Source organism: Balaenoptera borealis (assembly GCF_965194805.1).
Source record: "Balaenoptera borealis genome assembly, chromosome: 16".
NCBI classification, from domain to species: Eukaryota; Metazoa; Chordata; class Mammalia; order Artiodactyla; family Balaenopteridae; genus Balaenoptera; species Balaenoptera borealis.
The window spans coordinates 88085323-88098028 of NC_138872.1; the positions used below are offsets into that span (position 1 = coordinate 88085323).

Below are 12706 nucleotides of genomic sequence, written 5' to 3' on the forward strand. Positions count from 1 at the left end.
GTGCTGGACCCCGGGCTCCGGAGCCCCCCGCCTGTCCCCTTGCCTGTGTGATGGGAGGCCGTGGCTCAGATGTGAGCACCGTGGGAATGAGCCCAGGCCACCAGTGGGGGTGGGGTAGGGGTGAGGGGCCTGGCACACCAGCTCTGCACGCAGCCCGCAGTGGGAACAGCGGCTCCCTGGTCCCACGGCCACCCCGAGTCTGGTCTCTGGTCTCTCGCAGCGTGTTGGGCAGGCGTTGCCGAGACCTGCTCGTGTACCTCTACCTGCAGCGGCCAGACCTCCGGGTGCCTGTGCCTGACGTCTTGCTGCACAGCGAAGGGGCCGCCGGCAGCAGCGTTTGCAAGGTAAAGCCCTGTGGGGTCATCGGGCCGCCTTTGTCCTTCACTTGGAGGTAGAAACGCCAACTGGGAGGTAGAGAAATGCCTTTTCTCAGATCTAAAGACAAAAAAGGCACCGGGTGAGTGTCGATGGCATGTCTGAGGGCAGAGCCTGCCCTGCCACCCTCGCCTGTCCGACCTCTCGAAGGGTCTGGAAACGATCTTTCTCTCCTCCAAGAAGTCCTCTGGGTGTGGAGCAGAGGAGAGTGGGTGTCTCCCTCGTTCCCTGATAAGGGACCGTTGACTACAACAGGCTGCGTGGTGCGTGTGTGACGGTGTCGCATGCGTCCCAGCACCCCCATCCCTTCCTGGCTGCCTGCCGTGGCACTGGCCTTTGGCCCAGCGTGGGGCCTCCGTGTGCGGGTCTGCGTGGCATCTGCCTTCACCTCCCTTGGGTGATGGTGGGGGGAGGGGTGTCTGGTGGGCCCCCTGCCCATGTTCCCTGGGCTGGACCCTGGAGTCAGATCTGCCGCCTGCCCTGCTTCTCGGGACGGGGAGGGAAGTTGATGTTTTTCCAGTTGTGCTTCCTTCCGGTTTTGTGTGTTATGTGTTTTACACACCTGAAATTATGCTTTATTTGTAAGGTTGGTTTTTCTCACTCGAGCTAATGTAGGGCTTTTATTCTGTTTGTGCGGAGAGGGTGACCTCACACACCAAGTGCTGAGATTGGCTGGGAGCTCTGGCCACTGTTTGACCCCCAGGAGCATCAGAAAGCACTGGGGGAACAGGTTTCTCTGGGTCGCTGCATAGGTCCTTAGGGACCATGCCAGGGCCTTGGGGTCTGGGGACCTTGGAGCAGGGGTGCACACGCCGCCCGGTGAGCCCCATCGTAGCCCCTGCAGTGGCGGACAACGGACTCGGCAGGGGGCGGGCGGCCCCGGCTCTGACCACCCCCGTCCCTCTCAGCTGGACGCCCTCATTCACCGCTTCATCACCCTCCTCGCGGACACCAGCGACTCCCGGGCGGCCGAGAACCGCGTGGCCGACGCCAACATGGCCTGTCGGAAGCTGGCTGTGGCCCACCCCATCCTGCTGCTCAGGTACCACCTGGCCTGTCCCACCTGCAGCCTGAGTGGGCAGAGCTCGCCGGCAGGGTGCCCTCCCCGCCCCAGCCTGGAGCGGCCCCCACACCCGGCGTTCCTTTGAGGCGGGCTCTGCGGCTAAGAGCGGGTGGACGGACACTGCTGGTGCCGTCACGGGCAGCCGGGGCCTCGGCTGCTTCCTGGCTACGCGGAGTCTCGGGGGCAGGGGCCTGGTGGACGCGGGAGAGGGCGGGTCAGGTGAGTGGCCCGCGACACCACGGCGGGGGTTAGCGGGCTCCGGGCGGTCTCCCCGTGCAAGTTGATGTCGGCCCACGGGGGGCGGGGGGAGACGGGCCAGGACCACCGAGCGCACGCGTCGCCCGCAGGCACCTGCCCATGATCGCCGCCCTGCTGCACGGCCGCAACCACCTCAACTTCCAGGAGTTCCGGCAGCAGAACCACCTGACCTTCTTCCTGCACGTGCTGGGCATCCTGGAGCTGCTGCAGCCGCGCGTGTTCCAGAGCGAGCACCAGGGGGCGCTGTGGGACTGCCTGCTCTCCTTTCTCCGCCTGCTGCTGGTGGGTGCCCCGCCCACCCTCCGGACCCTGGGCCCCGGGAGTCCCCAGGGCTCAGGTGCCCTGGTCCCTCTCCCTGCGCCCTTCTCAGCCGGTGACCCTGCTCGCCCTGCCTGCTCCTTCCACCATTCTGAATTCTCTCCCCATTCGGCTCGTCCCCCTCCTGCTCCCACGACTCTGGCAGCCCCGGTCTTTCTGACCAGGACCGAGGGTCCGTCCCCTTGTCCACCTGAGGCGGCTGGGTGAGGGCACAGCCCCTTGGCTGCATCAGGGGCAGGGCCAGGCCACCTGCCTGCCTGATAGCTTCACCCGGGGGAGGCCCCCAGCTGCTCACGTGCCTGGGGAGACCCCACGCTCCTCAGGGTTCATGAGGGACAAGGTCACTCCTGACCCTCAGGGACCTTAACATGCTGCCCGGCAGAGGGCAGCGTGTTGGTGGTGTCCAGGCTCTGTACTGTGAGGCCCCAGGGGGAACGATGCGGGCAAGACGGGATGCTTCAGGCCCTGAATGCTCCCCCCCTTGCGCTTCCCTTTGCAGAACTACAGGAAGTCCTCCCGCCACCTGGCCCCCTTCATCAGCAAGTTCGTGCAGTTCACCCACAAGTATATCACCTGCAACGCCCCGGCCGCCGTCGCCTTCCTGCAGAAACACTCTGACGCGCTCCAGTGAGTGTGCGCGTCTGGCACGGCTCCTCTCCGGCCGGGGTCCCGTCGTGGTGGCGCTCAGGGCTGGGAGCTCCCAAGGGGCGTGGTGGCGGGGATGGACACTGCCCACGGCGCCGGGGCCCGGGGCGGCAGGGCTGTAGATGCTGGGTCTGCGCCGGGGCCATGCTGAGCTGGCGTCCTCCTCCCTCGGCCCCCGGGGCACCTCTTGAGCCCCTGCTCACGGGGCCCTGCTTGCCTCCCACCTGTGGCATGGTCCTCACGGAGAACCTTGCTCCCCCAGTGACCTATCCTTCGACAGCAGTGACCTGGTGATGCTCAAGTCGTTGCTGGCGGGGCTGAGCCTTCCCAGCAGGGACGGCAGGGCCGACCGAGGCCTGGACGAGGAGGGCGAGGGTGAGTGGGGCCGGGGCTGCAGGCTGGACTGCCCTGGGCGTCCCTCGGGCATCGTTGGCCCCGGGTCCGTGACACGCGCACAGCACCGAGTCGTGTTGTGGCCAGCGTGACCTACAGCACCTGCCCTCTGTGGGGCCAACCAGTCCCTCTGTTCTCTGTCCTCGTCCCCGTCTCCATCCTGTGGCCCCTACGGTGGGGCGACCCGGCACCTGCAGCATTGTGTCTAGCGGGCACGCGGTGGATTTGTGAACGGGCCGAGTGCCCCGGGGCCCAGGTCCGATGCTGGCCCTTCACGGCCATTCTGCCCTGGTTTTGCCAAGTCGCTGGTGTTGAGTGTGACTCTCGGCCGCCCACGGGCGCGCCTAGCACAGTGCTTTGCACGCAGGCGCGTTTATTGGGCGCCTGCTGTGTGCCGGGGGCGGCAGGGCAGGCCACGTGCTGCACGGTGTGGTGGGTGAGAGGCTGGAGAGAGAGGCGCCGCGTCTCCCAGGCAGCTCCCAGCAGGTTCATCGTTTCAGCGCATCTATTGGGCGCCTGCTGTGTGCCGGGGGCGGCAGGGCAGGCCACGTGCACGGTCTGGTGGGTGAGAGGCTGGAGAGAGAGGCGCCGCGTCTCCCAGGCAGCTCCCAGCAGGTTCATCGTTTCAGCGCATCTATTGGGCGCCTGTTGTGTACCAGGCACCGTGCTCAGCCCAGGGCAGGGGCCGCATCTTTGGGGGTCTGGTGTGATTCCGGGCGCTGCTCAGCAAGGCTGCCCCTCGCTTACGCACATGGATCCTGCGGCCTCGGTGTCGAGTGTTTCCGGGGCTCTCAGGCCCTCTGGACAGTGGCCTGGGGCAGGCTGTCCACGTCTCCACCTGACAGCGCTGGCCTCCTGTCTTGCAGACGAGAGCTCGGCTGGCCCCCTGCCTCTGGTCAGCATCTCCCTCTTCACCCCTCTGACTGCAGCTGAAATGGCCCCCTATGTGAAGAGGCTTTCCCGGGGCCAGACGGTCGAGGGTAAGTTTGGGGGTTTGACTCCCCCAGGCCCAGTCGGCCCCGCGGCGGGTGGTGGCCTCCCTTTCTGTCCCTCCGGCATCCTGGGTCCCACAGCGGCCCTTGGCCGTCCAGGCTTCTCCTGGGTGGGGCATCCAGAAGACAGCAGGGCCCCTGCCAGGTCCCGGGAGGGGCTGGGCTCTTTCCTCAGAGTGGGAATAGGGGTGGGTAGAGGGGGGGTCGGGGGGAGAAGCGGGGCTGGAGACTGGGGGCGGCTCCTCTGCTGGCCAGTGGCACTGGGGAGCCCCCTGGAGTCTCCATGGGTACCGAGGAAGAGGGGCCTGGCGGGGAGCTGGCCGACAGCCCCTGGTCCCCTACGGGGGAGCCGAGGGCCTGGGTGGCCACCTGCGGGGAGGGGCAGGGCCGTGTTTCCGCAGCGTGGCCTCGGGGCAGCCAGGGCAGACATCTGGGGAGCGTGGTGCCGATGCAGATGCCTGGGCCCCTCAGAAACCTCTGAAAGCCTGGTCGACCAGCACCTCCGGTTTGGGGTCGCTGGCTCGGTAGTTGGGAAGGCAGCGGCACCCCCAGTGCTTTCCGTCCCAAGGGGCTGGGGGCCCCCTGGCCTGAGCAAGCGCTAGAGGTGCTATGGGAGCTCCAGGAGGCACTGGTGCTGATGTTGTGCGCAGCCGTGCTGCACCTGTAGACCCAGGTTCCTCCGCCAGAGCCTGTGCTGAGGCCGGGCCAGGGTCCCTGCCCGGCAGGTGCGCTGTGGGGCAGCGGGCTCTGGCCCCGGGACTCCACCCCTCCTGCCTCTGGGCTGCGTGGGGGACAGGTTCGCCCCCGAGCCCAGCAGCTGCAGCCTGGCCCTCACAGCACGCTTTCTACCCATTTTAGATCTGTTGGAGGTTCTGAGCGACCTGGACGAGATGTCCCGGCGGAGACCCGAGATCCTGGGCTTCTTCTCGGTGCGGGAGCTGCCACGTGCCCGGAGGAACTGGGACACATGTCAGAGGCTGGGGCAGGAGGGCAAAACCACGCTGGGCCCTGGACAGGGACGCCGCCCCCACCCTCCTTCCTGCTGTGCCCCCCGCTCAGCCCTCAGCGGCTGGGCTTCGGGGGCGGGCACCACGTCAGACCCCGGCCTCGCCCCAGATGCCCACAGTCCCGCCCAGAACGGAGGCGGCCGCTCCTCCACTCTGTGCTGGAGCTCCTGTGTGCTTCATGGGGCCTGAGGTCCCAGGGCCCAGCGACGGGGGTGTTGAGGGGGCTGGGGGCTTAGGGAGTGGGGTCCCCGGCACGGGAGGGTGGCCCTGCTGACCCCGCCCCGCCCCCGCAGACGAGCCTGCAGCGGCTCATGAGCTCGGCTGAGGAGTCCTGCCGCGACCTGGCCTCCAGCCTGGCCCTGCGCTCCATCCAGAACAACCCCAGGTGAGCCGGCGTCACCCGCCGCCGCGGCCCGCCCGGTGCCCTGGGCCAGGCCTCCCGCTGCTCCTGTCCGGTGGGACCTGGCACGGGGCTCTGGGGAGGCGTCGGGGCCTTGGCCGTCTTGGCACGGGGGGAGGTGCCAACCTGAGCACGTGGCTCTTTCAGCATCGCAGCCGACTTCCTGCCCACGTTCATGTACTGCCTGGGCAGCCGGGACTTTGAAGTGGCGCAGACGGCCCTCCGGAACCTGCCGGAGTACACCCTCCTCTGCCAGGGTGAGTCTGCCCCGACCCCACCCGCCCAGGCCCTGGTGCCCCTGGAGGCCTCGGTACCCGGGCCCGGGCTCTCGGGGAAAGACCAGAGGCTCCACTTCTGAGAGCTGCCTGATGACCTGGCCCCCGCGGCCAGGATGTCAGGGCAGCGCATCCTGACAGGGTCTTCGTCTGTCCCCAGAGCATGCAGCCGCGCTGCTGCACCGGGCCTTCCTGGTGGGCATGTACGGCCAGATGGACACCAGCGCCCAGGTCTCCGAGGCCCTGAGGATCCTGCACATGGAGGCTGTGATGTGAGCCCGGGCCGCAGCCCGACTGCACGCCTGGTCCCCTGGTGGTCTCCGGGAGCGCCAAGGCAGGCAGGGCCAGCACTCAGCCGACGCCCAGCCACCCCTGGCCAGCAGTGGGGGGGCCGTCTGCCCCGGAGGCTGTCCCGCCTGCGGAGTGGCGGGGGCACGGCCCAGCTGGGAGGGATGCTGACCTCCTAGACAGTCGAGGCGAGGGGCTGGGTTCAAATGAAATGTTTTGAACTCCCCGATACTGCTGCCTGTGTGGTTTGCCTCCTTGGAGACCCCGGGAGTGAGTGGGACCTGGGAGCTTGGAGCCCTGCCCCCGGGGCCCGGCCAGCCTGCCTGCTCCTGGTGGGCACGTGGCGGTGTCCGTCTGGAGACAGGAGGGCGCCTGCCTGCTGGGCACAGTCTCGGCCCTTCCTCCCTGCCCTCCACCCAGCTCCCCGCTTTCAGGCAGCATCGGGGTTGGGGGAGAGCTGACAGTGCCCAGGCGCCCCCTGCCCCTGAGCTCTCTGCCCACGGGCTTGGCCTCGTCAGCTCCTGGAGGGAGCGGGGCTCGCTGGGGGTCGGCAGAGCAGTCTTCTCTCCCACCCCAAAAAGGACCTCAGTTCCCCGAGACCCTCAGCTTCGGGCATCGCTCCAGGAAGCTTCCGCGTGCTGGCCGCGGGGTGAGGGCTGGCACAGTGCAGCCACTGAGGGGCACATTCCCCGTGGAGCTGCGGTGCTGGGGCAGGGGACGGGGGCGGGGCTCCGCCCGAGAACTTGGCCCTGGGACTCTGAGGGCAGGGGGCAGTGCTCCCTCTAGTGAGGGCCCCGGGGTCCCCCCAGGCGGCACTGGCTTCTCCAGGCCAGTGTCCTCATCTGAGGGCAATGCCGTCCCAACCCCATCCAGGCTCGACGCAGATGGCGTCCCACTCCTCCCTCCCATTGCTCCCGTGACCGCCCAGCACTTGACAGAGCCCCAGTCTCCCTGATGGCCCCTAGGTTCTGGTGCCCCCCCCAAAAGGGTCCCCGTCTGCCCGGCTCCTGCTCAGCTGGGGCCACCAGGGGGCGCTGAGGCTAAAGACAGACCCAGGCTCTTCAGTCCGGCCTGCTTGAGGCTGGACAGACCCTCGTGGGGTGGGGGGCAGTCACTGCTTCCGTGCCCACCAGGGACAGGGCTGTGCCCCTAGCCCCACAGGCCCCTGGCCAGCCACGGCCTTGCCAGCCTCCCTTCTCCCCGTGCTTGCTTCTCACCAGCCTCCCTTCGCCCCTGAGCCCCTGACGGGTCAGCCAGCACGCCGCTGCCCGTACGACAGCCCGTCAGTGTCCAGGTCCTGCCCGGTCCTTGGTGGAGCCCCGGGACCCCCCGTCCCGTCTGGCTTGTTTCTTGGCCCCCGTTGTGTGGCTCTTGCTCAGGGGCACGTGGAACTGGCCTTTCGCCACTCCTGGCAGCTCCTGCCCCACTGCAGTCCCTGCAGAGAGGGACATGGAGCTGAAGGGCCCCCTCCTGCCTCCTGCCCTGGGTGCCCTACCAGGAAGTGCCATGCCACTTGCAGGATGCCACGGCCCTGCCCATCTGGGCTTGGGTGACAGCTGTTGGGACACCTGCATGCCCCAAAGTGCCACCGCCTCACCCAGAGCCAGGGGAGCACAGGCCCCCTGGGGTTTGGGAGGATGGGGGCTGGGGCAGTTCACCCATGACGCTGGGCTGTGTGAGGGCCCAGCAGGCAGAGGCAGGCTCTGGGGGAGCCCTTGGACCACCTTCCTGCCCAGTCCCACCAATGTCAGGGCCGAGGCCTGGGGGAGCCTGAGGGTGGGACGCGGCCTGGCTCTGGGGGAGCCAGGATTCTGACTACCCTCCACCTTCACCTTTCTGCGGGCAAAGGCAGACATCCTGGCGGGGCTGCGGGCAGGTGGCTGGTGCACGGGCGGTACCCACGGAACCCGTGCTTGCCAGCCTGGGCGCTGCAGCATTGCCTGGCAAGTGGGGGGCAGCGGGACCCTTGGGGACGGCCCATGGGAACGGGCGGTGGGGCGTGGAGGGTGCCGGCAGAGCGGGCGCGCAGGGCAGCACTCCTTGGACGGTCCGCGTTGCCAGGGACACCGTCCCGCCAGCTCGTTTCACACAGCTGCGCCCTGCCCAGGGCCTCGGGGAGAAGGGGCCCAGGGGGCCCAGTGGGTGGCGGGCAGGGGCGTGGCTGTGCATGTGTGTGGGCTGAGTGTGGGCTTTTGGAGGCCGGGTGAGCCCCCTTGGGGTCAAGGCCACCTGACCTACTCCTGTCTACACAGCGTGAGTGGGGAGCTGGAGTGCCAGCTCCCTGTGTGGGCCTGAACCCGGAGCCCGTGCCCCGCAGAGCACAATGGGGCTTGGGTGCTGCGCGGGGAGGTCCAAGGTACAGGAGCACAGCCAGGCAGAACCTTCTGGGTCCCAACTCTTCTGCCTCAGCTCAGCACCCAGCCACGTCCACTGTGAAGCCCAAGCTTGCCACGTTCCCTCCTGCCACAGGGCCTTTGCACGGGCCGCTCTCCCCCGTCACGGCCCACTGTGCCAGCTCCCACTCCATCAGCTCTCAGCTCCTGCGGCACCTTCTCCAGGAAGGCTTCTTGCACCCAAGGTCAGGTGCCTTCTCCCCGCAGGTGCTGTGTGTTCTCTGTCGCTCTATGCCACACTGGGAGGTGGGGATCTGGCTGGGTGGTTGGAGTTGTCAATCCAGCCAGGGTCTGCCTGGCCTGGGGTGTGCAGAGCAGGTGAGGGAGGAAGTGAAGTCCAGTCTCCTCCAAGATCCCAAAGACCCGGACCTGGCGGGAGCCGGGGTGGGGTCGGGCCGGGGGGGCTGGGGCAAAGACGTGAGGTCAGCCCGGGTGTCCCACCCCAGCCCCCAGCCCCGGGCTCTCCACAGGGCTGCTCTCGCCTGGCTCACAGCCTGCGAGTCCTGGGAAGTTGACCCGTCCAAGGTCAGGTTGGGGAAGGGGCTCCTTGAGCGTCAGGAAGGAGGAGAGGTGGAGGGGGCGGGGCGGAGCCCACCTGGGCTCCTGTCCTGGCACATGACCCTGGCAGCTGAGCTCCCCTCTCTGGGCCTCAGCCTCCCTCTTGTTAAGAGGGGCTGCGCTCACCCACTGACAAGAAAACGAGGCGTCCCGCTCAGACCCCACAGTCCCCTTCGCTCTGGGGGAGGGGAGGCCCCCCAGGGAGGATCAAAGGGCACCCCATCAACCAGCTTCAGCAGGTGGGGAAGGGTGGGACCGGGTGCGGCGTTGCCATGGTGATGAGCTCACCTGTTTCCTTCATGTTCAGTCCTGGGAAGGGGTGAACCCTGACCTTCAAACAGGCCAGACAGCCAGCAGCCGGGCAGAGGGCCAGAGAGGCGTGGGCAGCTGGGGCCCCAGGGCCCCCAGGTCTCCCCCCGAGGGTTCCCAGCACCAGGGCCCCCACGTTCGCACTGGGAGGGCTGGCTTATGGCCCCAATTCACAGATGAGGGCAGTAAGGCACAGTTAGTTGTCCAAGGTCACATGGGGTAGAACTGCCCCGGGGTCCTGAACCAGGACCCTCCCCTCTCCCCTGTTTCCTTCCTCAGAGCCACTTAAAACTCTGACCCAGGCCGTGGTGGGGTTACTTCAGGTGTCTTGGCAGGGAGGGGTGTGGCTTGAGGGCTCTCCCAGGGCCTGCCCGCCCCATCTCTCCCTGGGGAAGGAGGACAGGCAGACAGAACTGGAGTCCAGGTCTCACCCTGTAGCCGTCTCCCCAGTCCAGGCCCAGGCTGGGCCCCCAGGGGGACCAGAGGTCAGACCCCACAAGGCTCGTGCCTGGGGGAGTTGGGAAGGGCTATTTCAAGAAGGTGGAGGGTTGAGTAGGAGCTGGAGGATGAGCAGGGGTTTTCCAGGTGAGGACTCGGCTTGTCAGCTTGCATCGGGGCACAGAGCTCTCATCACGTGTGGGTGGTGAGCCCACAGCCCTGGTCTCCTGTGTCTGCCCTCCGGGTATAAAGTGTGGCCTGGAGGGGACTGTGGGGCTCAGTGGCCGTTTGTCCAGTGAGTGGCCACAGGCCACACGCGGGGAGAGGAGTGGGATGGGGCGGGACTTCTGGCTGCAGAGCCCAGGCCCCCACTGACCCCTGTGATGGAGGAAGCAGCTGCTGACTGCCACCTGCTTGGCACACCTGGGCCAGCTTCCTGGGGGCCTCCCGAGACGCTGGGTCCCAAAGACCCCTTGGACCCCTTCATCCCGGGTCCACATCACAGACGGCACCCCAGGCGCCCACAGGCCAGAGCGTGGCCAGGAGAGCCTTTGGGATGGCAAAGCACATGGCGGCAGGAGCTGGGGGGCTGCCAGGTCAGAGGCCAGAGTGCAGGTCCCCCCGCCCCAGGCCACCCACCCTGGGTCCCCCCACTCTGGGCACCCTCACCCTGAGTCTCTGTGTTCCACCCCTGGAGTCCACCAGTCCTCCTTTCAAGGCCAGGGGCAGCCTTGACTGACCTCTCACCCCCAGACCTGGGGCAGGTAACTCTGGAGGCACCCCAGGGCTCTGAGGCCAGCTCAGCGCTCCCTGACTATGGCCTTGGGCAAACCACTCGCCTCTGCTTCCATATCTATAAAAGGGGTGTGAAAATAACGCCTGAGTCTCAGGGCACTGTGAGCATGGAGGAAGTGCTCAGTGAAGGGTGTCTGTCACTGTGACCTGCTTTATGAACAGAGAGGTGCTGTGATCTGGCCAAGGACACACAGCCATTGGAGGCAGGGCCAGGCTTCCTTCAGCCCTGGTCCTGCTCCCTGGTGCCCCTGCCAGCCCCTGCGCGCTGGTAATGGGACAGGAGGGCCAGTCCCCATTACAAGGGGTTCCTATAAATGGCGTGAGAAGGATTAATAATGTATTTGTAACACATCGTCGTGGTAGCCAAAAATGATCTATAAATGTGCGGTAAATGTTTTATAATGTTTTTGTAACCCGTTATAAATGATAAATGGCAGACTATAGATGCCAGATAAAATATTTATAACGCATCGTGTGCAGCGTTGGGCTGCTACAGTTCGGGAAAGCCATTAATAATAAAGTGGATGGAAATGTAAAAGTTACCAACATGCCCAGCAAAGCCATTTATAATGAAATGTAAAATTTGGCTGTTGGAAGCAACCCACGAGCCCCAGCCGAAGCACTGGCCAGGTTCCCCCGGAGCCTGGGAAGGAGTGGGTTGTGAATTATTTGTGAGGTGTTCGGACTAGGACGTATACTATCCGTAGCACGCTGTATAAATATGCTATTAATATACACAAGGCAGCATGCATTATTCATTGGGCCTAATTAATTAATGGGTGGCCCCTTAAAATGGGGTGTCACAGCTTCCAGCTCCCTCCTGCCTGGGGTGCGGGCATCCACAGCCGCCTGCGTGAGCCGTTGGCTGACCCAACCGTGGCCTTGGGAACTGGGGAATGAGGGGACACCCCTTGGATGCTCTGCTGTGAAGCCAACGTGACCCCCCAAGGTGGTTCCGCTGCAGGCGGCAAGGGGCTGGCATCCCTCTGGGGGGCTCTGCTTACCACCCTCCAGCATCCATCTCTCACAACCACAGTGGCCATGAAAATTAATTGTTTTTCATGGATCGAGCTTGAGGAAAGCCAAACCTAGATAGCGCTATTTGCCTTTTTCACTTACGTATTAAAGGTGAGGTGAGATGGTGATGCACCATCAGGGTGCGATTGTGACGTGAATGATATCCTTAACTAGTCCAAACCAATCAATGTAAAGACGGGCGGCATCGATCACAATTACCTGGCTAGGTAATACTGTTACCGGGGCAGGGAGCCGCATTTCCACAGCTCAGCCTGGTGCTACTGGGGATGAGGGCCCCCAGCTTGCTGTGAAGGCTCAGAGAAGTGAGGGTGACAGGGCAAAGCTGCTGAGCGAGGCTGCCAACCCAGACCTGCCCGCTGGAGTCCAAGCATGTCTTTTGCACAAGCCAGGGCTCCCAGTTCTGTTCTGTGTGGCACTCGTTTCCTGAGACACCCCTGCAGCAGAGGTTCTGTGGGCAAGTCAGTTTGGGAACCCCTGTGTGGTGTGGCCGCTCCCTTGGGGGTCACGGTGCACGGCAGGGGATGAAGGCTCTGAGAAGTCCTGGGGGAAGGGCCGCATGGGTGGATGCCTCCCCCCTTCTTTCTCTCGCACCCCCCCCCCCGCCTCTCCTGGTTTCCCCGCTCTGCCTTGAAGGCTCAGGGCACCGCCAGATCTGCTGTGTTTGGACAGGCGCCCCCGATTATGTTCCAGCTCAGGCCATCAGCCTTGGTCAAATCTGTTACTTGGGGCTCAATCTACCAGTTAAAGGGTCTACAGATCCCACCCCACCACTCCAAGGTGTCGTGCCCATTCCCACCACCAAGGACCGTCCTAGGGGCCCAGTGGGCGGTGCATCCTCTAGGAGCTGGCTTTTTGGATGCAAATTAGTGCTGCCCTGGTCCGGATTGACCCTGGGTCCCCAGCAATGTCCTTGCCAGCCTTCCTCCCGGGGAGGGGCCCCCATCATCACCGAGGGGTCTGAACACGTGCTGGAAAGCAGGAGGGGGGGGGAATTGAGACACCTGGCCTGGAAGTTCTGACCCAGACAAGGGCAGCCGCTCGGGCAGGGCAGCGGCCTGGGTTGACCCGGGTTCCTTGGGCCCTCCACCATGCTGGGTCCTAGGTCCCAGCTCTGCCTGGCTGATCCACTGGTCTCCTCTCTCCTCAGAACCTAATTTTCTT

General features: G+C 65.4%; 1 protein-coding gene across 4 annotated transcripts in view; it reads left to right on the forward strand.

The window, feature by feature from the left end:
• INTS1 (integrator complex subunit 1) overlaps positions 1-6243 on the forward strand; it is a 29220-nt gene extending 22977 nt beyond the window's left edge. For all 4 annotated transcript variants that reach the window (XM_082360994.1, XM_082360995.1, XM_082360997.1 and 1 more), the window contains exons 38-47: positions 221-344; positions 1284-1417; positions 1786-1978; positions 2514-2641; positions 2922-3034; positions 3919-4032; positions 4903-4973; positions 5345-5436; positions 5599-5708; positions 5887-6243. In XM_082360994.1, coding sequence (XP_082217120.1) covers positions 221-344; positions 1284-1417; positions 1786-1978; positions 2514-2641; positions 2922-3034; positions 3919-4032; positions 4903-4973; positions 5345-5436; positions 5599-5708; positions 5887-6002 — 1195 coding nt within the window. In that variant the 3' untranslated portion in view covers positions 6003-6243. The remainder of the gene's footprint in view (positions 1-220; positions 345-1283; positions 1418-1785; positions 1979-2513; positions 2642-2921; positions 3035-3918; positions 4033-4902; positions 4974-5344; positions 5437-5598; positions 5709-5886) is intronic.
• The last annotated feature ends 6463 nt before the right edge of the window (positions 6244-12706 follow it).